Source organism: Hippichthys cyanospilos, chromosome 16 (genome assembly GCF_059441005.1).
Source record: "Hippichthys cyanospilos isolate Australia breed blue-spotted pipefish chromosome 16, RoL_Hcya_1.0, whole genome shotgun sequence".
NCBI classification, from domain to species: Eukaryota; Metazoa; Chordata; class Actinopteri; order Syngnathiformes; family Syngnathidae; genus Hippichthys; species Hippichthys cyanospilos.
The window spans coordinates 3,016,596-3,043,332 of NC_142384.1; the positions used below are offsets into that span (position 1 = coordinate 3,016,596).

At 38.4% G+C, this 26,737-nt stretch overlaps 1 protein-coding gene across 3 annotated transcripts in view; it reads left to right on the forward strand.

The window, feature by feature from the left end:
- Positions 1-26,737, forward strand: part of LOC148410179 (junction plakoglobin a-like) — a 140,005-nt gene that overhangs the window by 55,199 nt on the left and 58,069 nt on the right. For 2 of the 3 annotated variants that reach the window (XM_088437950.1, XM_088437952.1), the window contains exon 2: positions 23,925-23,979. In XM_088437950.1, the coding sequence (XP_088294076.1) occupies positions 23,964-23,979 (16 nt within the window). In that variant the 5' untranslated portion in view covers positions 23,925-23,963. Of the gene's footprint in view, positions 1-18,966; positions 18,987-23,924; positions 23,980-26,737 lie in introns of those variants that run through there. The other variant, XM_088437951.1, reaches the window with a different exon arrangement.

The window sequence follows — 26,737 nt, forward strand, 5'->3', positions numbered from 1 at the left end:
GGCCGAACGCCTTTATCTAGCTTGATGTCACAGCTGGTCGGGATGGAAGGAAGGAGAGAAAATGAGTGAAAAACGGAAGGAAGGAATGTTGTGAAGACTTTGCAAACTTTATCTGTTAGACATGGCTTCTAAAATTGCAAGTGGCGGTAAAGGAAGAAGTAAGAGGATGATGACAATAGAAACCAAGCAGGAGATATTAAAAAAATACGAAGGAGGCGCATGCAAAGTTAACCTTGCTCGTGAGTATGGACGGAACCGCTCGGCAATCTTCTAAGGGCAAGACTTTCCTTGCCGGGGGACGGGCCTCGCTCGACAACAAAATGGAGAGGCTTCTTCTATTATGGATTAAAGAGAAGGAAATCGCCAGTGATATGTTTTAGTTTGAGAAAAGTTCTTGTTTAGGAAAATAAATAAATTCTGCGGGTTGGTCTCTGCTCACCTCCATCTTCACTCAGCTCAAGGCACGTCGCCCCAGAGGAATATGTCATTTATCCTTTGTAAATCCATACGTACAATTGATCTCGCTTTGCTACATCAACGAAATCATCTGCTCACGCATGTGACGGTAACGCTGATATGCTATTACTCTTACAGTGTTACAGTCACTGTTTCAGTCACGGTGTCAGTCACGGAGATGCCGATATGCTATTGGTCGAACGCCTTCATCTAGCAGCTAGATGAAGGGTCAAGAGAAAGGACACAGCTGATGACACAGCTCGTCGGGACGGAAGGAAGGAGAGAAAATCAGTCAAAAACGGAAGGAAGGAATGTTGTTAAGACTTTGCAAACTTTATCTGTTAGACATGGCTTCTAAAATTGCTAGTGGCGGTAAAGGAAGAAGTAAGAGGATGATGACAATAGAAACGAAGCAGGAGATAATAAAAAAAATACGAAGGAGGCACACGCATGGTTAACCTTGCTCGTGAGTATGGCCGTTTTGGCATTTCTGTGATCGACGTGACGCCGGCTAATAGCATATTCGCATCTCCATGTCTGAGACCAGGACTGTGAACTTAATCGACCAATAGCATATCGGCATTTCCGTGACTGAGACAGTGACTGTGACATTGTAAGAGCAATAGCATATCGGCGTTAATGTGACATGCGGGAACAGTTAAATTATTCATACCCCTGTCAATATCTCAACTAAAAGTGTCAATTTTGATGCTATATACAATTTCAAAATGTCACCAGATGAATAAATGAATGTTTTAAAACAAATGTTAAAACAAAAAACAAAAAATACATTTTTAAAGAGTATACATTAAAAAAAGGTCTGCGAGAGGACCTGTGTTAGAATTGTGTGTGTGCCTACAGCAAGCGAAAGGGTTACTAGGCCATTTCCAAGCGGTTTGATATCCTGTGGCAACCGCCCAAAGCATCATAAATAACCACATGTTAAACACTGTTAAAAAAACCTCAGTGAGCATGGCAAGAATTGTCAGGTGTCACTCAAACTTGCCAGGAAAGTATGCTGAGAGGTTAACATCAACCATCAGGCCCCAACTAAGGCTCTAATAAGAAACACTTGAGGAGGCAGGGACGACTGTCTCAAGGTCTAGCATTAAGTGGCCACGGAATACAACCCTACTCAAGAAAACACATGGTGAGGCTTGCCTGACTTTTGCCAGAGGTCACCTCCAGTATGACTTGAGATTTTGGTCAAACATCCTGTGGTCTGGTGAGACAAAGACAATGCTTTGTTAGTCTGGAGAAAAAACAGGAGACACTTATGAGCCGAAGAACACCATCCCTACTAACAGGCATGGTAGTGACAACACAGTTTTAGGGAAACGCTTCTCCTCTAGTGGCATAGGGAACCTTGTCAAGGATGAGGATATTTTGAAGGAAGGAGGATTACATCGTAAATCCTTCACGAAAGCCGGAATGAGTCTGCTGAGAAACTTCAGCTCAGCCACAACTGGATGGTCCAGAGAAAGACAAACGAAACAAACTGCCAAGGTTGGGAAGAAATGGACAAGGACAATGTTGTGAATTTCTTAAAATGGTCAAGTCAGAGTCCTGACTAGAATCCCATCAAGAATTGAGGTGAAACTTGAAGAGAAAGGTGTCTCGGAAACCCACCAACTTCACCTATCTTGATGCCTTTGCCTGTGAACAATGGGCAAATATTCTACAGGAGGAATGCAGAGTGCTGATTGAAACATACAGGAATGGTCTGGGGGTAGTTTTAAAAAACAAAAACTATGGTATTTGATTATTGGTTAAGATATTGGACTAGGGTATGAATAATTTTGAACATGGCACTTTTTGGTGTTCCATCAATAAAATACCTGTTAGATTACCGTATTTTCCGCACTATAAGGCGCACCTAAAAGCCTTAATTTTTTTAAAAAGCTGATGGTGCGCCTTAAATATGGATGAATATTGAGATTGGGATTGGTAGATGGAGAATGAACTGATAAAGTAAGCTTCACCTGTTTCTTTTGTGTGTTTACAGTTGAACAAGGTTGGTCATATTGACATCATTATGCTATTGAGAGTTTAGAGTTATTATTTGAGTTATTATTACTCCTTTGAGTATTACTATATTGTGATTGAAAAAGTTTTAAAATATGTCATTAATTGAGGATGCGCCTTATAATCCGGTGCGCCTTGTAGTGCGGAAAATACAGTGTTTCTTCAGTTGTTTTTGTTTTGATTCTTTTTTCTGATTCTTGTTTTTCACGCATAACTCATGAAGAAACTTGCATAAATAGAAAATGTTTTATCACAAACATGAACAAAGCTGTCTCATTCCTTGGGGAGCTTAGGGTGTAGTGGTGCTTTTGTAAACCCAGTGTGGGCTCAATTCTATCTCAGTGACTTTAAAGGAGGGTGTGAGAGTGAAACAGTTGCCTGTTCCCTGTTACTGACTGGCAACCGTTCAAGGGTGTTGTCTGCCTTTTGCCCAATCAGTGGGAAAGCCTCCAACTCAGTCATGATCCTGAAGCAATATGGAAAGTGGATGTTTCTGGTTTCAAAATTTGTTCTTGTTATAGCCATTTTACTACTGTATTTATTCTACTAGCTAGAATACCTTTGTGTGTGTGAGAGAATATGAGCATGTGTGTTTGTGTTTGTTCTGTTCGTGTGGTAAATATGTTAAATATGCTTTCCGTATTCACCAGCATTATTCACCACCTGTGTCTTAGGTAGTTCACCTGTGCTCATGTGAAATTGACGCAGGCACCAGTCAACTACCCAGACACGCGCGCAATATCAGAAGCTATGTCTGATAGGTGGAAAAGAATAGCAACATTATAAAATAACCAAATTAAATAATAATAATAATAATTTGGAGGAAAACAATACTGAAACCTGTCCACAAAAATAATGGCAAGATCAAGTGACCCTATTCTCATTCGATGTGAAAATGTCATACCATAAATCAGGCAGTGCAGATTACTCAATTTTTACCCTGCATCTGGCCAATTGTGCAAGGTCATGACAGACACAAACATCAGTCGCTAATCAAAAATCCAAAACTGAGCACATACATGGAATTTGAAATCTGAAATCAGTTTCATTTGTCACAAGCCCACCAAAGGAAATAAAGTGCCTTTGATCTCAATAAACACTTAAACAGATAAATATACAAGGTTAAAGGTCTGTAGTGCTGCTTGAATACCTCTAATTTCCTTTGTGATCCAATGCTAGGTAAAAATAAAGTAGGTATTCACACTACTCGATCCAATATGACTTGATTTTGTGCGAACACACCTCATGTCTTCGATAAAGAAAAAGCACAATCCTTGCCCTTTCAAATCGAAGTTTCTGGAAAAATACAAGGCATTAAAGTAATTCATTCTATATCGTTCAAATTTGAACATTTCCTTCTAGTCAGGCTTTGTTGTTTTGTCATGCAGGGTGACCCAACACCCTGTTGTAGAAGATAGAATAGGTGACCTTGAATTCTGTTTGCTGACACATTAGTATTGAAAAATAGACATCTTTTATCAATTGCCATACCTAAATATCCGTCCGTCCGTCCATCCATCCATCCATCCTTACATCCATCCAACCTACTAACTAACTAACTAACTAACTAACTAACTAACTAACTAACTACAATAACACAGAATTAAAAAAAGCTTCAATGTTGTGCCATTTAAATAATTTTCACTCATAGGTATATTAGACACTCCATGTTGTCCTTAGATGTTGTCTTCTTCTTTATCATGCAGTGAGAGACTTCTTCGGTCACTGAAGAAGGTGAAAGATAACACCGAAACATATCGGGTAAAACCTGTTTGTAACTTTAAGATTTTAAAGTTTTTTTTTTTTTTTTAATTTTAAAAATTTTAAGTCTCTCACTGTCTGATAAAGAGGAAATCATCAGTTGATTTTAAACAGAATAAAAGTTGTTCAAGTTTCCATAGATGTGTTTGTGAGTCTGAATGGCTGTTTGTCTCTGTGTGCCTGTGATTGGCTGGCAACCATCCAGTTCAGGGTCTACTGCTTTATGATATCTGGGATAGACTTCAGTCCACCTGCAACCATAGTGAGGATAAGCGGCTTAGGACGGATGGATGGACGGACCGATGGACGGATGGTTCGAGTAAATAATGCTTTTCCAAAATTGCTTTTCTCCAATTGAAAACCCAGGCAAATTATGTGATCCAACGTGCTATGTGCACTGGCATGCTAAACATGATTGCCATCACATCTTGATTTTGACTCTGCACTGCAAAACTCCTGTAGCACCAACAGCAGCACGACTCAACTTACTAATGTTGTTAAATACAACTGTAGTTAATGCAAAATAAAATAAAAATAATGCTTGGGGTTGGAGGGGGATCTCACACATACAGCTTGCCATGCTTACTGTATGATATGTTTGCTCAAGGGTGTGGGACATTTTTTTTCCGTCATATCAGTTTTTAAATTTGTTATTTCATTTAAAAAAGATGAATGTTTCCTATAATAAAGGGTTCATATTGTCATTTATTTTAAATATAAAACGTTTTAGTTAGCAACAATATTTTCTAGGGTCTCCCTGTCCTCGGTATTGGAACTGATTTAACGCTAATGGTAATTAATATGCATACTCTTTATATACTTGAAGACTTATGCAGTGCATAAAACACAAACAAGTTAATTATTGTAAATGTAAAGCTAGTAAGTAGATAGATGGATGAATACAGATGCTGAAACAATATAGGACACCCTAAAATTCCACTAGACGTTACACTGCATTATATTTTCCACATTTTTCTATTAACCATGTTAGGATGTTTGAACAATTGGCCTAGGTCACCCCACAGCCACATTTAATAAAACGATCAATGAATCAGTTCGATTAAAACATTGTATTTTATCTGGAACATATATGTGGGCACCTTGCCTCCCTTGATTGTCTATCCTAAAGTCATCATCGAGTTTTAGGATATACATGAATCTACTTCTAAAACTACCAAATGTTCCGAAATCGAACGAATACAAAGTCAGAATTCTTATAAGCAGAGGTGGGCAACTTTCATTTCTCTGCTCCTCCGACATTTGTAATTTGTCAGATGGCCATCGTCATCGTTGGTCATCAATTTTTCAAGTCAGACAAAATTGTCATTGTCAGTCTAAAGGTTTATACCTTCTGCCACCACAAGGGGGCAACATTTGACTTTTTTTCTCATCCGTCATCATTCAGGCGCTGATCAACTTTTGTCTTCAGTCATATAATTTCTTGTTTCTGTTTTAGTACTTTCAATTAATGTTAACATCATGTCTGGTTTGACAGTTATACTGCACATTTTGAAAATCATCACAGCAATATCTTTGTACTTCGAAATCAACACCGGCTAATGGGCATATGCCTGAGTATAAAACACCATCTTAAGAAATATGCAGGAGACCAGAGTCCATGGCAGTTGTTGCTTCTGATTTATAACTCACTGCCTACAACTTTAGAAAACGGTTTGATTAAAATTTGTCTAAATTTAATGTCACATACACTACAAGTAAAAGAAAGTATTGCTGAGATTGAATTTACTAAAAAACATATTAATTAGGAAATTAAATAACGTGTTTTTGCATTATCTTTGTGGCCAAGGGCCAATCAGAGAAAAGATGCACATTTGATCTGCATTCATTGGTTACTTGAAACGCATCCCAGAATGCTCTTATCCATAGGAAATGAAACCATGACTAAGAATAGGGAGAAACTACAAATAACCCCTGGTATAGTCAGTTGTATAATTGTGAATGATCTATATCAATGAAAAATATATGTACAGTGTCAAATCACTTTGGAATGGCTGTATGACCTTGACTTAATAGCATAGTACACTGTAGGCAAACCAGTTATATTCAGTTTATACTCTGATTGCTGTCCAGATGGAAATATGTCCAAGCGTATATTTAGTTTAGTATTGTTGTTTTGTTTCGAAAATGTTCGGTATTTCCCTGTTAATAGTTTAAAAGATCTTGCTTAGGAAGTGCTCATTGCACTGATGCTCAAGCGCAGCTCTTGCCTGCATCATGTTTGTGCCTAGAGTATTCTGCATTAAATCTTTGAAATATTAATCAGATTTCATGCCTCTGAAGACCAGTTATTGACCCAACCTGGAATTGGACAAACATGCGGAAGGACACCAAAAGACTCTCCTTCCAACATCAACTACTTCCAACAATGAAGGGTGTCAATCAATCAAATGTTATTTGTATAGTCCGAAATCACCGAAGTCTCAAAGTACTGTGGGAAATGGAAAGTGTTACCATATTTAATGATTTGTTTTTAATAGCATAATTGGGCAACAAGGAGACAACCAACCAAATAAAACTTAAAAAATCCAAATTATTTAGCATATTTAATACACTCGTGGCATGCATATGAATCCTAATGAAAGCTATATTCTCTAAACTGCACACTTGCTGCTTTTTGTACACCCCTCCACTTCAATTACACTAACTTTTTTTTGCATGGATGTTTTATGTTGACTTAAATGTTCCTTTTCCAATCTATCGTTTTAAACAAATTCTAGATGTTATCTTTTACTTTGGTCAGAGACACATGTTTTGATGATAAGAAAATGCCATTCTCACATTTTGGCAGGGGAAAGACATGGAAGAGATAATACCCGAAGGAGATCAGGGTTTGCAGGATGGGGAAAGCTAAGATAAACTATAATAAAAAGAGGGATGAAGGAAATCCTTGCAAGGAAATCTGCAGAGTGGAGAAAAACATGTCAATGAAACTTTACCCTACACTTCCACATAATACTGACTCTTTGACTTCAATCTTCACAATTACATTTTGCTTGGATTTTCTAAAGTCCTTTGTTTGATTCTAATTTTATTCCTTTCATTTATTTCATGTATTTTGCCCGCATTGATTATGGCTGCTGCACCACCTCTGAACTAAGTGTTGGATTCTTTAAAAGAATATATTTTTTTGCACTAAAAATACTGTGCCTTTAATATGGTAGAAACTTTTCAATTGGCAACGGGAGTTCATACATTATGCACGAAGATGAGTCCTAGATGTGTCTGGTCCCCAAAGTATGGTTTGAACAAGAAAAAAGTGAATACATGATGTAATAAAAACATTCTTAAGACACATTTTCCAAAATACAAACAATTAAGTGAGCCAACAAAGAAGAAAATGGTTAACATTGGTGATTAGAATTTTTGTGTCACGTAGGCTTACGGTTTAGTGAGACATTATTTGAGTGCAGTTTCTTGCGTGTACAGTCTAAATAAATTGCCAGTCAATTGCTAACTAGGTCAAGTCCTTTTCCAAAAAGATTCAAGTTGTACAAGCTATAGGGCAGTAGTTCTCAAGGTGGGGTCTGTGGACCCATGGGTGTCCAGAGCCTGATTGCAGGGGGTTCGTGAACTAATTTGGGTTGTTAATAATAATTAAAAAAAAAAAAAAAAATATATATATATATATATATATATATGTATACTGTATATATATTTGTCTTAATTTCATTTTATTTTGTAATAAATTGTGAATTTATTCATGACTCGTCAATAAAACAATCAAATCAACCGGTATTTTTTAAAAATGTGAACATTTTGAAAACTGTCAAAACTTACAAACGAAATCCATGTCCATGAAGTGGTCACTGTTGGTCAAATTATGCTTTGATTCATGTGGAATGTTTCTCCCTATGCTTGTCTACCCAGGGATCCATGCATATACTATCATACTTTCTTCAGCATGAATATTTTTAATTCTTCTTTCTCTAGGGCTAAGCAAGGACCTTGACAGATTCATGTGAGTGGAGAGAATATTTCTAAATATACTTTAGAATCTCAAATAAAAATGCTTGTTGGGCTTGACTGAGGCTACACAGACATCTGACAGACTGTAGCAACTCTAGTAGCTGGGCAGGATCCAATTGTAATTCCTGCCCTTGCTCTTACCCAGTTGCCCGTTAAGGCAGATGATGTGGGAGGGAAAAAATGGTTTTGACAGACTTGGATGTTTTTAGATAACCGTGACTTCTAAAATTGCGATTAATTGGCAATTCTGTTATCATCCCATACCTAGTCCCTTTCTTGTCAAGATCTCCATTTTGGCTTTCAGCAATATGGGTGCAAGAATGTCAGAATAAAAATGTCAGAATAGAGTTTCAATCATCATTATTGTGTTGCTACAGGAAAACGAACTGTTGAACTGTTGGTAACATGAGGACAAAAGTTCTGTTCTTGCTTTTGCTCTTGCTTGCTTGTAGCACCCACACACAGGGACATAAACAAACGCGTTAAATAAACCTTTTATTGCAGCCCACTCTGTGGTGATGTGCTGAGAGAAGCATTCAGGATAAAGCTACCTTTGAAGGGGCTGTAACATGAAAAGTAAACTTTTGGGAGCTTTTAACCATGTTGAAATGTTGATTTCTCACCCTCAACACTTCCAAAGTGTTAATTTCCTTCATTGATGCGTTTCTGTGCCCAGACAAAGCAAAAGCCCGGTGATTGTTTTCATTCTTCGCGTCAGTGTGTTGTTGCTGTGATATGTGCACACTAATAATATGATGGTGTGTTAGTTTTTCATAGCTTTTTTTTGGAAAAGGTTTAAAGAGTTAAACAAATCCTATTTGCTTTTGCAATCAAAGCACGTTGTACTGCAGTTTTCAATAATGCTATACTTGTTTGTGTGAAGACTTAAGCAATAATAGCAAATAGCTACACAAAATGTATTAAATCAACTAGAAAATAACTATTACTAAAAAAACAATGTCCCAAGGCTTAACTTAATTATAAACTCCTTATCTACAATATACTGGATGTTATCAGGATTTTTCTATTATTATTTTTTTTTGCCTTACACTAGAGTGTCCGAAACGCTGTACCCATAGATTCACTTACTATATTTATGCCTATAGAGTACAGTGGAACCGTCAAAACCTTTGCAGGGTAATGTTGAGAGCAGAGGCATAACTTAAGCCAAGTCAAATTTACTTCTATAGCCATTAATCACAACTGTCTCTAAGGTCTCAAGAGTAATTCACCCATGAGACACAATTGCAAAAGTCTTCTGTACTTTTACAAAAGTCGTTTTTTGTCCCCTGCAGTGTTTTTTTCCTACCATATAATATCGATGTATAGTGTCGTGGGTTCGTTGCAAAAAAAACACAAAAAAAACTGAGGAAAATGATGTCAAGCAGATTGCAGTTAAATGAAATTTAATATTTCCACAGCCCCAGCAGAAAAATTGACAAAGTGACAACAAAATGCAAGTATAAACCAAAGTATTTTCAGGGATCCAATTCAGTATTTACAAGAAGAGGAAAAAAAAACTTATAATACAATAATGTTACCTTCTAACATGTCTACCGCTGTGCCCTTTCCAACTCTAACAGATGAATCTCTGATGCCCTTTAAATACCCGCTAGCTCGTCCCCTTTTAAACCATTTAAAAGACATTTTCATTAGGTTTTCTAATACTAACATGCAAAATGAAATGTGTTTAAATCATATTTACTTGGTATAGAATTCTATCATCTTAACAGTTTTTAACTTATCCAACACAAACAAAAGAAATAATGGTTGGTGAGTAACATTGGTTTAGTCTATGGTCACGTGACCAGCAAGAGCGCTATTTTATCTCAATCGCCTCTGTTTTGCAGTGCTGTGGAAACAGCATGCATGTGTCACATTCTGTCTAGTTTAGTCGTTTTTGGTTCATTTCATCTGGCTAATTCATGTTGGTTTTCCTGCGTCTGCCTTTTTCTCAGTCTCGTTAGTTTTATCTCATCCACCTATTGTCCGTGTGTCCCCGCTCCTCACGTGTTAGCCAATCCGGTTCCCCTGCCTCATGTCCCCGTCCAGCTGTAGTGTGTTTTTTGTAATTAGTTTTCATGTATTTAAGCCACCGTCCCTCTGTAGCCTTCGTTGGATTACTGCACCTCTTACCCCACCGATATCTTCAATTCGTGTTCCCTGTGCTGCTGTGTGTTTCCCCTCCTACTCACCCTCCACTCTTCCCAGTAATCCGATTTCAGTCTTGTGAGTTATATTCCGTTCCTCATTTATTTTGCTACTTTGTCGAGTTTTTGTCTATTGTTGTTCCTGCCTTGTTTATTAAAAGAGCATTTTGTTTGAGCACACCCTCTCCGTCCTCCTGCGTTTTTTGGGTCCCTTTCCCCTCACCGCCCCCTGCCGCCATGCCACGACGCGACAGCATGTAAGCATTCTTGGGTGTATGTGAATGTGTGTTGTCCAAGTATCGCATGTATCATGTGTGCAACCGACAGCCACTCTGACGGTGGGCAGACGGGCTGGCAGGAGAGTTCAATGTTCATCTGTATGTGTGCATGTTGGTGCGTCTATGGACATGACGGTTGGTCAATGCCGCTCTATCACAGATAGATGGATGTTCACTGTTAATCATTGTATAAATTACTGCAGACTGGGAAAACCGGGGAAAGGCTAGCTTGCTACCTTAGCTTTCTTCAAGACAAACTACACAGAAGCCAATTTGAGTATTCTGTACTTGAACACAATCATACAAGCTTCATACAAGACAACGGCTTCTACCACTACTACTATCGACATCACATTAGATGGCTGAAAATGATGTCTATCCGGGAGGTAGAGATGACCCAGGAGCATGCACAGACAGGTAGGTGCTGTCAGTGGTACTTTATTGCTGGCTAGCAGGATGGTGGGAACAGGGCAGCCGTGGTGGGTGGTCAGGCACAGGCGGAATCAGTAAACAGGCGGAGTTTTGGAGTTTCATGCTGATTGGCAGGGAAATAGAGTAGGTTTGGTGAGGCCGAGAATGAAGTGACTAGACTGGTGGACTGTGACAGATGTCTGGTCAAAGAGAGACTTGTTTATAAGCAACCATTATTAATTTAACCACTATTTATTATTTTTTTTACCAATATTGTTGACATCTGTCATGCCTCCTTGAGTCTAGTAATGGCAGTAAGGCACCCAAGTGTGGAAAAAGCTTTGCCTGACATTTTAAATACTACACATGTGCAAAATTAAGCAATCCAAAAAAAAAAAAATCTTTGATTTGCAAATAAAATGACTGCATTTGATGAGATTAGTTGGATCACTGTAAAAAATACTTTCAACCAAAAATGTAAATGAGAAAGTTCACTTTAACTCCTCGGGGAAAGTTTGACCCAACTCGGGCTTGTTGATGTTTCTGATGTGTGTTATCAAAGGAAAAGCAAACAAAAAAGAGACATTACCAGGCAAAAATATTGCATAAATCGTCAAAACATGACGACTTTTAAATATGCAGCACACCCTGCACATATCAAATTTAGCCCATTCGCTCATTTGCTGTCATTTAGAATTGAAAATATTTTCAATTTGAGACATCTTGAAAAGCCGATGTTTTCTCATGCATTTGCCCCGATTTTTGCATTAATCCCTTCAAGGGCAACTCGTGATTGGGGCGCAATAGAATATTTTGTGATGACACCCAAAACTACTGGGTGGCGCCTGCGGCCAACATATGACATTTTTAAGCCTTTCAATTACTTCAATGATTGGCTTAGCATGGACTCCCATTATGCAGAAGTTTTCAAAAGTCATGATACTCTAATTATGACATAATTAAATATGCCTACTGCAATTTCATAAATAAACATACAGCGTAGTTACTTTTGCAATTATTGCATTTTTACAATTTTAGTACATTTTTTACGTTTCATTTCCATATAAATCATCTTCTTACTTCTCTTAACATAGTGGTTCTTAACCTGGGTTCGATCGAACCCTAGGGGTTCGGTAAATCGGTCTCAGGGGTTCGGTGGAGCCTCTGCCGCAGAGGTCTACTCCTCAGTCTAGTCTGCAGATAGTGGGCACAGTCATTGAAAGCGTCCTGCTCTAAGATTTCCGCCGGTCCTATTGAGCTAAGGTAACGAGCAGCATTGTCAGCACAATAATAATTGTCAGCACGGTCTCGGCCACTGCGAGATTGCGACAGATTGATTCAAGTTTGAATTTGCACCAAAGTTTGAATTAGCACCAAAATGCATAATAAATACGATTACTAAAAGCACTCTCACACGAGATCAAGTCTTTAGGCCGCCATCTTTGTGACCTCATGCGCCGACCAATAGCAGACCAGTATCTTTGTGACACCACCACGCTGTCCAATAGTAGACCAGTATCTCAGAGAGTCGAGACACCAACAAATATCAGACCAGCATTGTAGTGACGCGTTGCAGTGGAGGCAGTTTGACGCCAACAGAAAGAGCAATTACCTAAAAACACCTCAAGACGGAGGCAAAACAACAAAGACAACCAAACCCTACAGGTCATGACAGGTGTTGATGTTAATCGTAAAGCGGGATAAATGCCTTAAAGAGGGAACAAAACAATTCAGTATTCCACATCGTAATGTAATAAAAAAACATAAGCCAGGGACGCTGTAACCCAGCGGTCCACTGTATATATTTATATTTGATGAAGTTAGGACATTTTCAAAGTCAGCCCACGTTGGGTGATAATTGTGGTATATTTTGAGCTGTAATGCTACCCGTAGTTTGTGTCTTGAAATGGTTGGAGTTGTTGGCTCTATCGTTCGCTTTGATAGAGCGCATAGCAATGGAGCTCATACACGGAGCGCTTTGATTATTTCGTCATGGCTAATAGAATAGCGGATGAAAAGTTAGTGCCCATCTAAGTGTGACAGGTCCCAAGACGATTAACCAAAAAAACAAAAACAAAAAAGATTGAACTGATGAAAGATTGATGTATACATTTTCAGTATAATGAGAAGTTAATAACAAGATAGTTGACAAACACTCAGTCTAGGACCACCAAGAAAAAAAAAAAAAAAAACAACTCCCAGTAACATCAGTACATTACTGTATACAATGAATTACACTTGGGTATCCCGATCACATCAAACATGTTGCTTGGACAATTTAACACACTGCATTTAGATTACCAATTTACCAAGACCGCCCGGAGCTGTGCACTGTGCAAGAAAGCATAGTGCTGTGTGTGTGCATGTTGAAAACTGAGATATAACTGCCTCCTTGTAAAATAGGCAGGTTTCTCAATCACCTGTCTCAAATGTGTTGAAATCACAGACACGTTCATGAGACAACCACCAACACTTAAAATTCCCAATAGTCCTAAGTCTGAAACAGAAACTCAAAAACAATTGAAGCAAAGGAAAGCTGAAAAAAATTCCACATTATAATTTGTAGAAACATCATGAACTGGCCACCACAATAAGAAAGATTACTGTAAATATATTTCATAATTGTAATTTAGTAATAATGTAAAACAGATTTAGTAAAGTTTGCATATTGTCAATTTTTGGTCATTACTGTTGCAAATTAAATGTAATCTTAAATGTCTCACAGTTAATTTACTTTTTATATTAAGTGGGCCATTTACCATTCAGTTTCTTATGTCTGTCAGCCTGATCATCAGCAGGCAAACATTTCATTTGTTAACAATGTGCGTAATCATCCACTTGATTTTTTTTTTTTTTATGAAACATTATGGTGAGTTGAAGTTACAGACATCTGAGAAAAACCATAACTATGATGTGGCCCATGACAAAAATGAATTTGGCACCCCTGCAGTGGAATGAACCTGCATCAACCTACACTTTGAAATTTACTGCTCTACACTGTTGTTTTGTACACAATAGTACTCGATGTAATCCTCCAAGTACGCGAGAAAAATGCATTGAAAAGAAAAAAAAAATCATCTTCGAGTGAACTAGTCATGGGGCGATATCAGAATCTGACGGTATGATAACCTTGAGCAAAAATGTCACGGTATCGCTTTTCTTGGTAGCCATTTTTCTAGGTTATACAACAGTTTTTTTTTAACAAAATATATAATACAGCTTTTGTTATAATAACAGACATTTAACACAAAACCATTACACGTATACACATATTTTGAAAAATCAATTTAAAATTAACTATCGACAGTTATCAGCCCAATACTAGAATTGACCAACATTATAGAGATATGCCATAGTTATGCTATGCCCTCCAGTGAATTTGCATGTTCTCCTTGGGATTTGTCACAAATTACTGCGAGCGAGTAAAGACGCCAACCAGACACACAATCAAAGTCAGTTTATTACCAAAAGGCACACACCACGCGTGGAACAAAACTGGTCAAAAAGCACAAAGTACAAAAGAAATCACAAGGTGAAAAATAAAGCAAGACAAATGTGTCTGTATCAAGAGTCCAAAAGGGAACAGGAGGGAAAGGGGTTCATAGGAGAGTGACTGAAACAAAGTACCGCAAAAAATCGTGAGAGCATAAAAACCCAGGCTAGAAAAGTACCAACCAAAAATCATCCGAAACAGGAGGACGCGCAGAACCGGAAAGCTGGGAACTTAACTAGACTGCAAAGGAGCTTGGCGAAGGAATAACCGAGATGGCAAGAGGCCACAGGTGTGCTGCCGGTGACCCCACCCCCTCCTTACGGGAGGAGAACACAGGATGAGCGGGGAACATGCCATACTTGCTACTTTCTTTCCAGTGGCCCAATAAAAACAAATGGTATTGAAAACAACAATGAAAGGATGAACACGAAAGTCAGAACAACTTATGTGAGCACAATGCATGTGTTTTAGGCCAACAAAGAAGTATAACAAAGTCATTATTATTGTCATTATTACTGTTGTTGCTATTGAATAGGCTGTCAATCTGTTCATTCACACTGAAGCTGTGCATTGACTCCCTTCCTCTCTGCACACATCAAAATGATTCATGAGTCTTACAGATTTACAGCAGCACATTTGTCCAGTACATTGATAGATTTTAGATCAATACTGGCAAGATCCACACACACGCACGCACACAAACAGATTTTTCCTATTGTAGTGGGGACATCATATGGCCATAGATGATTCTGTCAGTTGCTTATATGGACTGTGTTCCCCCCAGATATTAACAAATAACAATCAATTTAATTTTTAATGATGTTTTACAATATTTTAATAATATATTAATATATATAATATATATACAATATTTTAATCGAATGACCGATTTTAAAAATGCAAATATTTATCTCCCTCAAGAAAAATTTTGCAATTTCCCTCAGAAAATATACTGATGGTGCCTTGAATAATATTGCCTCATTCATTTAATTTGCATGTTATGGGAATTTTTTATATAATGGAAGTTTGTCTTTTGTGCCTTTTGAAAGTTAAAACTGACAGAGCCAGTATTGCTTTATTCATCCGATCCAATCACATGACAATATATTTGTTACGTTTTCACAAGGTTCCCCAACCACCAGTTGGCGGATCGGTACCGGTCCGTGGATCAACTGGTACCGGGCCGCGTGGACTGCACCTGAAATAATGTTTTGGAAATTATTTAGTTGTACAGATCATATGTTTGTGCTTGATCTTTGCTTATTTGGCACCTCTTCTGTAATATCTGATGATATTACATACATAGTGAGAAGGATGATGTGGTTTTTAGAAGAGCCAGCAGCAATACCAGCTTAACTCTTGGGGTCCACCAAAATGGTCCCAAGTGCGAGAGATCCCCATAAAGACAGTGAAACCCAGGATTTGGTCTCTGCCGTGTGGCCAAAAGCAGGGATGCGCACACGCTACAACATTTGTTCTGCCCCAGCAATCGTTACAATTTCGAGGTTGACTGGATCTTCACAGAAGGTGTCATGGTTCATCAATCTGAATACTGTGTGAAAGTTAGTGTAAAAGGTTGTCTCTGTATGTGCCCTGTGATTGAGTGACGACGTCGTTCAGGGTGTAGTCAGCCTATTTGTCTCAAGTCGAATGTGCTCATCTCCAGTTCCCCTGAGCAAAATAAATGGTGTAGAAAATTGATGGGTCGATGGTCCTTGACAAAGGCGTCGTATCAATTCTTTATTGAATATGTTCTTGTTAATCAACCACTTTCAATCTATCAAATGCAAATATTGAATATGGTGACAAGTGTCTCCAACCATATATGGTGTTCACGCTTTATATTACAGTGATCCCTGCACCTCCTCTATCGCACCCTTGGTGCATCATGGATTTTTTTTTTTTTTTTGATTAATAAAGAAAAAAAAAGCTATACTTATTGTGAAGAGACGCGCCGTGAAGGTTCTTTGAATGCCAGATAGACGAGTTATCTTAAAATGCGCTTGCCACGGGCACTCCTCAGATGTCAAACTACTGCAGAACACATATTTACTTAAATCTTAACTTACTGTATTAAATAGGGGTGGGAATCTTTGGCTGCCTTAAGATTCGATTCAATTCCGATTTTGGGGTCTCCGATTCGATTCAGAATCAATTTTAGATTAGCAACGATTTTCAATTCAAAACACTTCAATTCAATTACCGTATTTTCCGCACTATAACGCACCACTTCAATGAATGGTCTATTTTTTTTAAAAAATATGATATGTAAGGCGCGCTGGATAATAAAGTGCACATAGAATAGAAAATACAGTAGTGGCTGGGGTGGCACTATGCATCTACTAGATGGAGTTGCATTATGCATCTACTTGATGGAGCTGCACTAAAGAGAATGTATTGAAAATAATCAGCTACAGTAAGTCAGTCAAACTTTATTCATACTGTATAAAAATAAGCCTTCTCACAACTCCTCAAATAAATCAAATTACAGCAAAAAACCTCAAAATATACTGTTTTGGAGATGTAAGAATACTGATATTTTGCGCTAGGTATGGCATTATTGAGTTTACAAACACACATATTTGTTTATGCAGGCAGCATCCGTTGTCAGCTTTATTTTGGAGGTGCAGTCAGGAAGTCGCTGTGTGTTCAGGATAGCATGTAAGTTGTGCTCATTCAGGTGACTCTTATTCTGGACTCTTCGAAAGCAATCACTTTAAGTGTGTTTTTATGTCTTTTGGACATCGTTGTTGCCACATGGTGTTGAAACTTGGTAGCTTTAAACACCTTTTATATGCATCATACTCTTGCCAAAGATCAAATTAGCATATGCTTATTATGCGACCATGCTTGTTTAGCATCGCAATAGCTGTTTGTGTAGCATTTTTTGTTTAGTAATGGCTAATGCTTATATAGGTTTTACTTTTAGTTTGACTCTTCATATTCATGAAGCTCACTCCACTAAATTGAAATAAAGTAGCAAGACGCGGAGCTTCATGGCTTGTGAGCGCTCACAGACTTGTATCCATCACGTGTTACCGTATTACAAATTACGGTAATTAAAAATTATTTCTGCTTCAATTTATAGAAGTGCAAAGAATCATATTACTCTATGTGGGTCGTCTTTGCAACACGATAACAAAGGGAGTTTTTTTTTTAACATTTATTAAGCTTTGATTTGTAAGGAGCGTGCCTTTTTCCTTAAAAATAACATGTAGACCACTGCTATTTTTAAGCTAACTATAAACTGTATTGCTTTTACAGTATAAAGTAAGATGAAACAAAAATGAAAAAAAAGGTAGAACAAGATGCATTGTCATTTAATAGTACCGAAATGATATGTGGAAAAACTGTAGCCCAATTGAAAAAGAAAAGGTATTTCTCAGTAAATTTATGACAAACAAAATATGAACATTGAACATTAAGCTCACAGATTTGATTTTTCCCCTTAAAGAAGCATACTCTAACTTGCACATAGAGTATGAATGTACTTTTGACTACCTTCAAAATATAATAGCACTTCCACTTAGGAAGTTTTTTTTTTTCTTCCCATTCAGCAATATTCTATACTTCTTATCTTATTAACTATCAGTGGTGTCACTGCACTTGGCTCCTAGGCTTGGCCCCACTAGTGCACACTGGTGGAGCACTATGCAGGCTCAAAATAATTGCCTTCTCTTTATAGAGTAATAATCTATAAATAATATTTTATCTTGAATAATAATAACAATGATTATGACTACCAATTATGTTACCAAGGCAATTCCGTTGTAAACATTTTGCATAATCCAAAGGCTTTTCCGAAACCCAAACACAATTTCAAATTGTGCGTTTGTTTAAATGACAACCACTCTTGGTAGACGGCCATGGGGACTGGTCAATGTAGTCCTAAGGCTGAAATCAGTCAATTATTATATTGGAGTGACATACATCAGACTCAAGAACAAACAAGCTTGTTCAGTTTTGCCGTACAGCGGCAGCAAGCTAGCTCAGTTTGCATTGCAACCTAAAGGACAATAAAAGCAACTTATTAATATCAAGGATATAGATACTTTATTAAAGACTAAATTTAGCACTTTGCTGCTTGGGCAAAAATTAGAAATTATACATTTAGCTGGTGGATTTTAACTTTGTCCAAGCAAGAAAGAACAAAATCAGCACCTTCAACTCTGAATGGCTCAACAGGAATGTGGCTAACTGCATGTGTGAATAGAAAATTGCTTGACACTACATGGACTACAATGGGATTCAAAGATCGACATGACTAAGAAAAGTGGATGACATCTTTCTAGAGAAAGAGGCAGTGCCGAGGACGCGTAGGTAAACAAACTGCTGCTGTTATGGAGAAAGCTTGTGATACCATGCTTCACTCAAGTGGAGCAGAGATTTTGCAAAAGTCATCACCTTAGAGCAACACAGCTAGTGGTAAGTTCAGCAAATCATATCCATGTGCTAAATTTGAATGTGCAACCAAAATCTGCTGTTCTGTCACTCAAGAGTTGCATACTGGCAACACGCTGTCTCTGCTGCAGTTAGGGTTAGGGTTGCAACCTACAGGATGCAGGATCTGAAACTGTGTCAATGCTCAAAATTATCATCAAAACTCAAATGACAACAATTGAGCCAGAAAAATACTTTTCAATACTAAAAAGGATCAAGACATTTACAAGAAGCACAATGGGCCACCAAAAATTCAAAGCACTAGTGACTTTATGCTCTCCATTGAAAATGAACTCAGTCATGGCTGTTTGGCCTTTGATAAATGTGTTTTGGACAAGTTTGCTAAGATGAAAGATGCATCGTGCATCCTTTCTATTCAAGAAATGAACAGCTATGGAGTGTATTGCTGGTGTGTAAAGCTTGTATTCATAATTTGTAAAGTTATGGATAAAAACAAAAAAGGATTGTGTACTTGAATTGAAATAGAATTTATTGCGTAGCTTTTGCTGCTTGTGCCTACTGGTGCCCCCCTCAAGTTCACAGGCTACACTCAGAAAAGATCACCATTCAATCCGCAAACTGACACAGAAACAGTTTACACTTACTTTCACAGCTATCAGTATTTAGACTGTGCTCACACTCGAGTTTTAAAGCTGACTAGTGCAATTACTTTGAGAGTTTGCTCAAGCACGAACACTATAATCAAAACCCTGTTGTGCACCCAGCAAACAAGAAAACTCTGGCACTTCGCGGTTGCAGGGGGTTCCAAGAGGTTTTACTGCACATAATGATGCTGATTTTTCCATGCTTTTGCTTTTGATATGTTATTACTGTGCTATATTGCGCACTGTAAAGAGCTGGCCAAAATTGTGAATAGTTTGTTGTTCAACAACATTGAAGGGGGTTTATATGGCTTTAGATGTGAGGTTAAAACTTTGGGCTGGATTCACTTTTGTCCACCTTTTTCATACTGTGAACCTTTAAACATGGAGCAAACATATTGCACCTAAGTCACAAAGCAGGTACAAGTGGTGAAATGCCTCTCAAACTGTGCTGTCAAGCAAAATGCATCTCTTTGCACGGGTCACATTTTGATGTACTTAAATGAACTAATACACATACTGTCATCTCTGAAAATGAACTTCAGTGATTAAAATAAATAATTGAATAAATAAATAAAAATCATTCACTGCCATTGAACCAATGATCAAAAGGCCATTTTGTATGGGAAATACTCAGATAGTATAAAAGTGTAGCACTCCTTAGTGTAACCTCGCATTAAGCAAGGAAACATCTTAAATATGAAAAAGCGCTCCATCTGTCAACGTCAGAAATTGACAACCAATCACATGGAAAATTCACATGCACCCCTATGAATGCTCACATCAATATCTGAAAATAGCATTAAATCACATCAATATTTGGATAAATGCACTTTAAATGAATGACTGAATGAATACAATGTTCTATTCCTCTCCTAGGCGCTCGCAACAGAATATCCTTCCATCCAGCCATTTTCTATAGCCGTTTACAATGTCTTACATGCCATAAAAAAATGATAAAAAGTAACAATAAATAAATTTGATTAAAAAATGTAAAGTGCAACAGAGAAAGAGATAGACAAAATACACCATGCTGTCCCTTCATTGAATTGTCTTTGCATAAGCAGCTATTGTTTTGTTTTTTTGCAAGCTGCTTGCGCCCTTTTGAGCACAGAATTATGACGTTTGTTATCACGTTTGTTATGATGTTTGTTACGTGCAAATTGGGTGAATGTGACCTGGTCGTTCAAATTGAAGTCACATGTCAAAAGATTGGATATGTATCGGATTTAGTACCACATACCTTAGTGGCCAGGGTCCCATTCGAAAAAATCAGATATGTTGATTTGGTTTTTCACACTGCCTTTAAAAGATCAGATACAGGTTGGATTAGGGCAAAAAAAAAAATCTGAATACTGTCACTTCAGGCTGTACAACCTAGACAAAAATGTACAATGTTGCCATAACAGATAATAGTTTCAGACTAATTCTGAAAACTGTGTTTTTGTGTTGACATTTAATACTTACTCCAAATGTTTGTCATGTGTGGTTGGGGTTGTTGTTTTCTTTGGGTTTTGTTCATGTTCCTAAGTTCTAGTTTCAAGTTTTTTTTTCCCCCTGCATCTCCTTTTGCTGTCGGTGTCTCATTAGTTTGATCTTGTCCACCTGCCTGTTTACCTGCCTTCTTGTCATCCAATCAGCTTCCCCTGCCTTTCGTCTCTCCCCCAGCTGTGTCGTGTCTTCTCGTTAAGTGTGTAGTCTATTTAAGTTCCCAGTTTGCATCCGCTTCTTGTCGGGTCATTGTTTATTTGCCTAGTCCTTGTTGTATGTCTTCCCCTCGCTGTCTTGCCTCGCGCTGCCCTGATCCTATCCTTTCCGTGCTGCCTCCCGTTCCTTGTTGCCCCCAGTAAGTTTCAGTTTAGCGATTTTGTTTGTACTTTGTATTTTCCGTTTCTTTCAACCCAGCCTTTTTTTTTTGTCATTAAATCACCCCCACTTGAGCCTACCCCAGTCTGTCCTGCATTTTATTGGTTCCGCCTTTCCCGCATCCCGCACCTCCTCGAACCGGCAGGCCCCACCGTGACAATGTTACTGTCAACATTTGTGACACTGGAGATGAGTTTTACGACTGGATGTCTTGGCCGATCTTAACAAATGTTGCTAATCTACTGTACATAACAGTAACCACAGCAAGACCAGAGAAGTGAGTGGCTGCTTTTTGTAATTTTGAATAAGCTTTAGTCATTTTAATAAGCTAACTTGTTGTTGTTTCTTTGTTTTTCCATTATCTTTATTTGGTGTGTTTATCAATGCTTTTTGATGTTTTGCGTTTGTTTGAGTGAGGCACGTTGAGTTACTTTGTGTATGAAATGTGCCATATAAATAACATTGCCTTGCTATATCCAGGAATTCAAGTGCCTTGTCAAGTATACCTCAGATGGGAATACATGAAGGACATAAAGAGCAGAGGTGTACAGTTTCTGTGTACTGTCAGGTTTTGCCAGTGGATTTTTTTTAACCTGACCTGCTTTAACCCAAATGTCTTCAATAAATCTTCTGATCGTTGACCCATGAGACCAGTGGTTTAACACAAGCTAGGGAAATGCTCCACCAAGCAATTGGTAGCAAAATTTCCATGACATTTTAAATCCCCCATCTGTTCATGTTTAATTAGGTTGAGGCTCAGATTTGCAGAGGCATAAATGAAGCTGCAAAGCAATTTGCACCACTCAAAGTGTCTTCTCAGGAGGCCACACCATACATTACCAGGAAGGAGTTTGCTGTGTGGGTAGAAGACACTTTGAAAAACTACTGTGTGACAGGAAGTCATTTAGTCACAGTAACATACAGGGTGGAAACAGTTCATCTGTAATAACTTGGGCTTTTGAGGCACATTGGATTGAATCCCATCCATCCATCCATCAATCCATCCATCCAATTTCTTTAGCCGCTCATCCTCACTGGGGTCGTCCTCGGGCAGTAGGTGAGGGACACTCTGGGCTGGGTGCCAGCCGATCACAGAGCACACAGAGACAACTAACTATTCAGACTCACAATAACACCTTAGGGCAATTTGGAGTGTCCAATATACCTACCATGCATGTTTTTGAAATGTGGGAGGAGACTGAAGTGCCAGGAGAAGACCCACGCGAGCACATGGAGAACATGCAACCTTTACACAGGAAGGCCTGGGCAAGTGAGACTTGAACTTGAGACCTCTGACCTGTGAGGCCACCCTGTTTGAATCGCATTGTGGCCAAAATCTAGAAATGTTTATGAGAAAGATATGTCCAAGTTCATCTTTTTTGCCCTCCTCAGCATGAATTTTTTTTGTGATTGTTTATGGTTTGTCCAGGTATTACGTTGTCTTTATTGTAGTACTATGTTGTTCAGGCACCTTCTGCTGAATATATATTCAGCATCATGATTTTTTAAAATATATTTGTTAATAGTAATACATGATTATGAGATGTTTTTAAAAAAAAAAAAAAAACCCTGCTGTTTCTGGCCCCAGCCTCGAATTTGATACAAAAACTGTTACGCTCATGGAAAAACAACAAATCAGAGACAATACCACATGCAAAAGCACATTTGTAATTCAGTTTACAATAACCGCTATCGGAAGAGACTTGAAAATGGCTCTTCAACTTTGAATACTGGAAAACGAGTATTTATAAAGATGTTTTATAATACTTATATGCAAAAAAAAACAAAAAACACACATAAAGAGCCATTCTTTTGCACAGCTTTTTGTGAACAGCTCCCTTTAAAAGGCCAAACATCTGAAATTATGAATATACTCCTACTGTAATTTGATAAATGCAAAACTCATTTAAGGCCTTTTTATAAATCAGATGAGGACTATTTATCAGTCTGAAACAACCTGGAGCAAAAATTTATAGCTTGAATACAAACAACAACATGTTGTTGGATGAGGCCTTTGAAACTCTTTTCTGTTGTTGTACAAACATTTTTTTTTATCACTGATTTTGTATTTACTCCTTCTTGTAGAAGTAATAAAATGCCACAGTTCTGAATTGTTTGCTTCAGAATTTTTACTCTTTACCAAACTGAACACTGACAATTAGACCTAATTAAAAAAAAAGTAAACAGTAAAAGGAAACAGGGGTGCTCAGTAGATCGACTGCAAAATTATTCTGGGTCGATTGCACGCCATTGGCAACAGTAGCATTGGTAGATCGCATGATATTGCGTGACGCAAACGTGATGCTTGTAATGCCACAAAATACACAACTTATTGTGGGCCTTGAAATATCAGTCAAAATCCTATAAATCTGTTGGGAAACATGAGAGACTGAGAGTTAATGCATCGATACATTACATCGAGTGCACTCATTGCTTGTTTGTTTTTTTATTACAGGTCAGATCTTAGTGAAAGGAGAAGTACAAGTGGACAGAGATGATGTCCATGCAAAGTAAGTCCCAAAAGCAGAAATATTCATTCTGTGTGAAGAAAATGTGGGTTGATGCTTAGCATTTTTACCAATTTATGCAACTGATACAATGTTGACATCCAGCTATCAGTTTAGTGTAATGTAGAGGGGGAACATGGCCATTGGGGAGTTGGGGAGCCGATATAGGCCAGGTGTGTGCCTTGCCTTGTCCTTACATCAGCACAAATCATCCAAATTGGTGACGCTCAACATACATTGTCAGTGACTTGAGCAGAAATCATTTAAAACATCTAATATGATAATATGATATACCTTCATGAAACCTTCATGAGCACAGAAGGGGGGAGGCGCATAGAAAATTGAACCCTTTCACTCCTGCGCTTTTGAAAAAATGGCAGTCGGTATAGGAATGGTAGGAATAAGATGAAATGACATCCCAGTGGTTCATGACACACCTATCTACAAATTCTAGTGGCATTTCAGAACGTTTCCATACACAACAAGCCAGTGCTAGGCCCGCTGTCAACAAGGTAGCCTGTGTTGTGAATTAATCATCTAGTTTTGCGGAAATATATTGATAATATGTGCTATATATGTGTGTTACTCTGTATTACAATGATTACTATGTATTATAAACATTTGGTGATTGAGTTTTCACTTCTCTGGCACATTATTATTATTAAATACTGATGGGACAAAAAAGAACAGGGCGTGTATCTTAATATATGGAAATGGGAATTTTTGAAACAATTTTCCATGTATCTTAGATTTAAAACGAGTAATATATGCCATGGGATTTTTTTTTTTTTTTTTGGGGGGGGGTAAAAAAAATCAGTAGTGAAAGGGTTTAAAGTATGCAAGGCGTGAACTGGGAACGCTCTCATATCTCCGCCAGCTTCTTTCCTATAAGAGTCACTTGTCTGATGCCTTAGCAAGTTCACTTTTTTTTTTACCGGTCTGTCAATCATCAGTCAAGGGTGCCCCGCTTCCCACTTACGTCATCGTCGGTCTGCCATTTTTTCATGCCGAAAATTTGAATTGTTGAAGAATCACTGTCTCCCCCCGTCATAAAAAAAACCCAAAACCTCAGAAATAAAAGTACCAAACTCTTTACAGCATGGCCTTCACTTCATACAATCATCCAAACTAAATAGGCTTAGTAGTAAACTCGAAGCAAATTAAATTTTCCATAATCACACACATCAATGCTATTGTGTGCTTCTCGGTGCTAAACTGCAATAAGCAATCATGTGCTCTAGGGAGCACAGACCTCAAACAGTGTGCCGTTGGGACTAGACTACAATTAGTAATCACGTCCCCTTGGGAGCATCATTGACCATCCAACCATCCACTTTCTTAACCACTTGAAAACTCATTTTAAATGATGTTACAGAAAAAAAAAATCATTTGAGCATGTGTCATCTGTCACATACACTATAAGTAAAAAGCTTCTATCTTGCATTCAATCAAAGCGAGATACTTTGATGTGCACATTGGTGACTTGAATGGAAAGTCATCCCAGAACGCTTCACTAATTCAAATCATGTTTAAAAAGCAAAATAACACAAAAATGTCTTAATACTTAAATCCAAACATTGCTTTTACCGTAGTGTCTGTACAATGAATGCACTGAGCAAGAGTATGTGAAGTACTGTATGTAGTTGGGTTCATGAAAAGGTGAAAGGGTGAAAAGGACTATGTGCACTGACAACAATCAGCGGGTATGGATCCATCCTCTTTTCCGGGGCTTGCATCGTGTAAAGCTTGCGTGAAAACGCACAACTAAGGCGCTTCTGTGTAACTGAGAGGTTCCTCCTGCATATGCTTTGAGATGCGGCGCTTATAGGGAAGTGCACGCGACAGACTGGTCACCAGCAGTCTGCTTCAGTCGGACATGAAACTCACTGCACTTGCTGCATGATCCATGTGATTTTGGGGGGGGTTTGCTTTGTGGAGGGCATGTTGGAATGCTCAGGAAGCGCTTGGTAAAGGCTGGTGAGCACTTCCATCTGTGACTAAGCTGTGTCTAAACTTGTATTTGGGGGGGACTGGGATTTCCAATGCTAGTTTGCTTCAACAACGAGAAGTAGAAAGGGGACAACGTTGCCGACAGAAGCACCTTCGACGGGCACTTCCGCGTCTCCCACGACAAAAAACGATGAAAAGAATTCACGGACTGACCACCAACTCTAACAGGTTTCTGATCCAGATCGCAGGGGCGTAAATCTGTTTGTCGGTGTTCTGTTCGAGTGTTTTTTAAATATCTTATTTAAAGTTTATGGTGGCTGTCAGCGACTCGGCTTTTCGCCTAGTTGTAGCAAATTGGCATTGGATGTCCTCTTTCCTATAAATATTCAGAGTCCGCTCCAGAGCACCCACCCACCTATCAATGATCTCTCCTTCCATTATTTCAAAATATTAAACTGGCTACGGTGAAAATGAAGCATAATGGCGGCTGCTGATGCTTGAACAACATACCCCCCAAGTTTAACCAACCAATCAGCTAGTTAATTAGCACAACACACCCCCCTCGAGCTACCCAGGTATGTAGCCGAAGACCCTAGTCGCAATTAGGCTTGTTATCTGTTCTTGTTCACACGGTGGCCGTAGACACAGGATACGGGGGAAACCTCATTTCCAGGGCCGGATTTGCCCGTTGGGGTGAAAAGCCCTCGCAGGACGGATCAAAGCGGTGCTCGCAATCGGCACAAATGGCAGCGGGGATGCAGCGTCGGTCTCAAAAGGCATTTTTATTTTTGTTAATACAACCATGAACAGC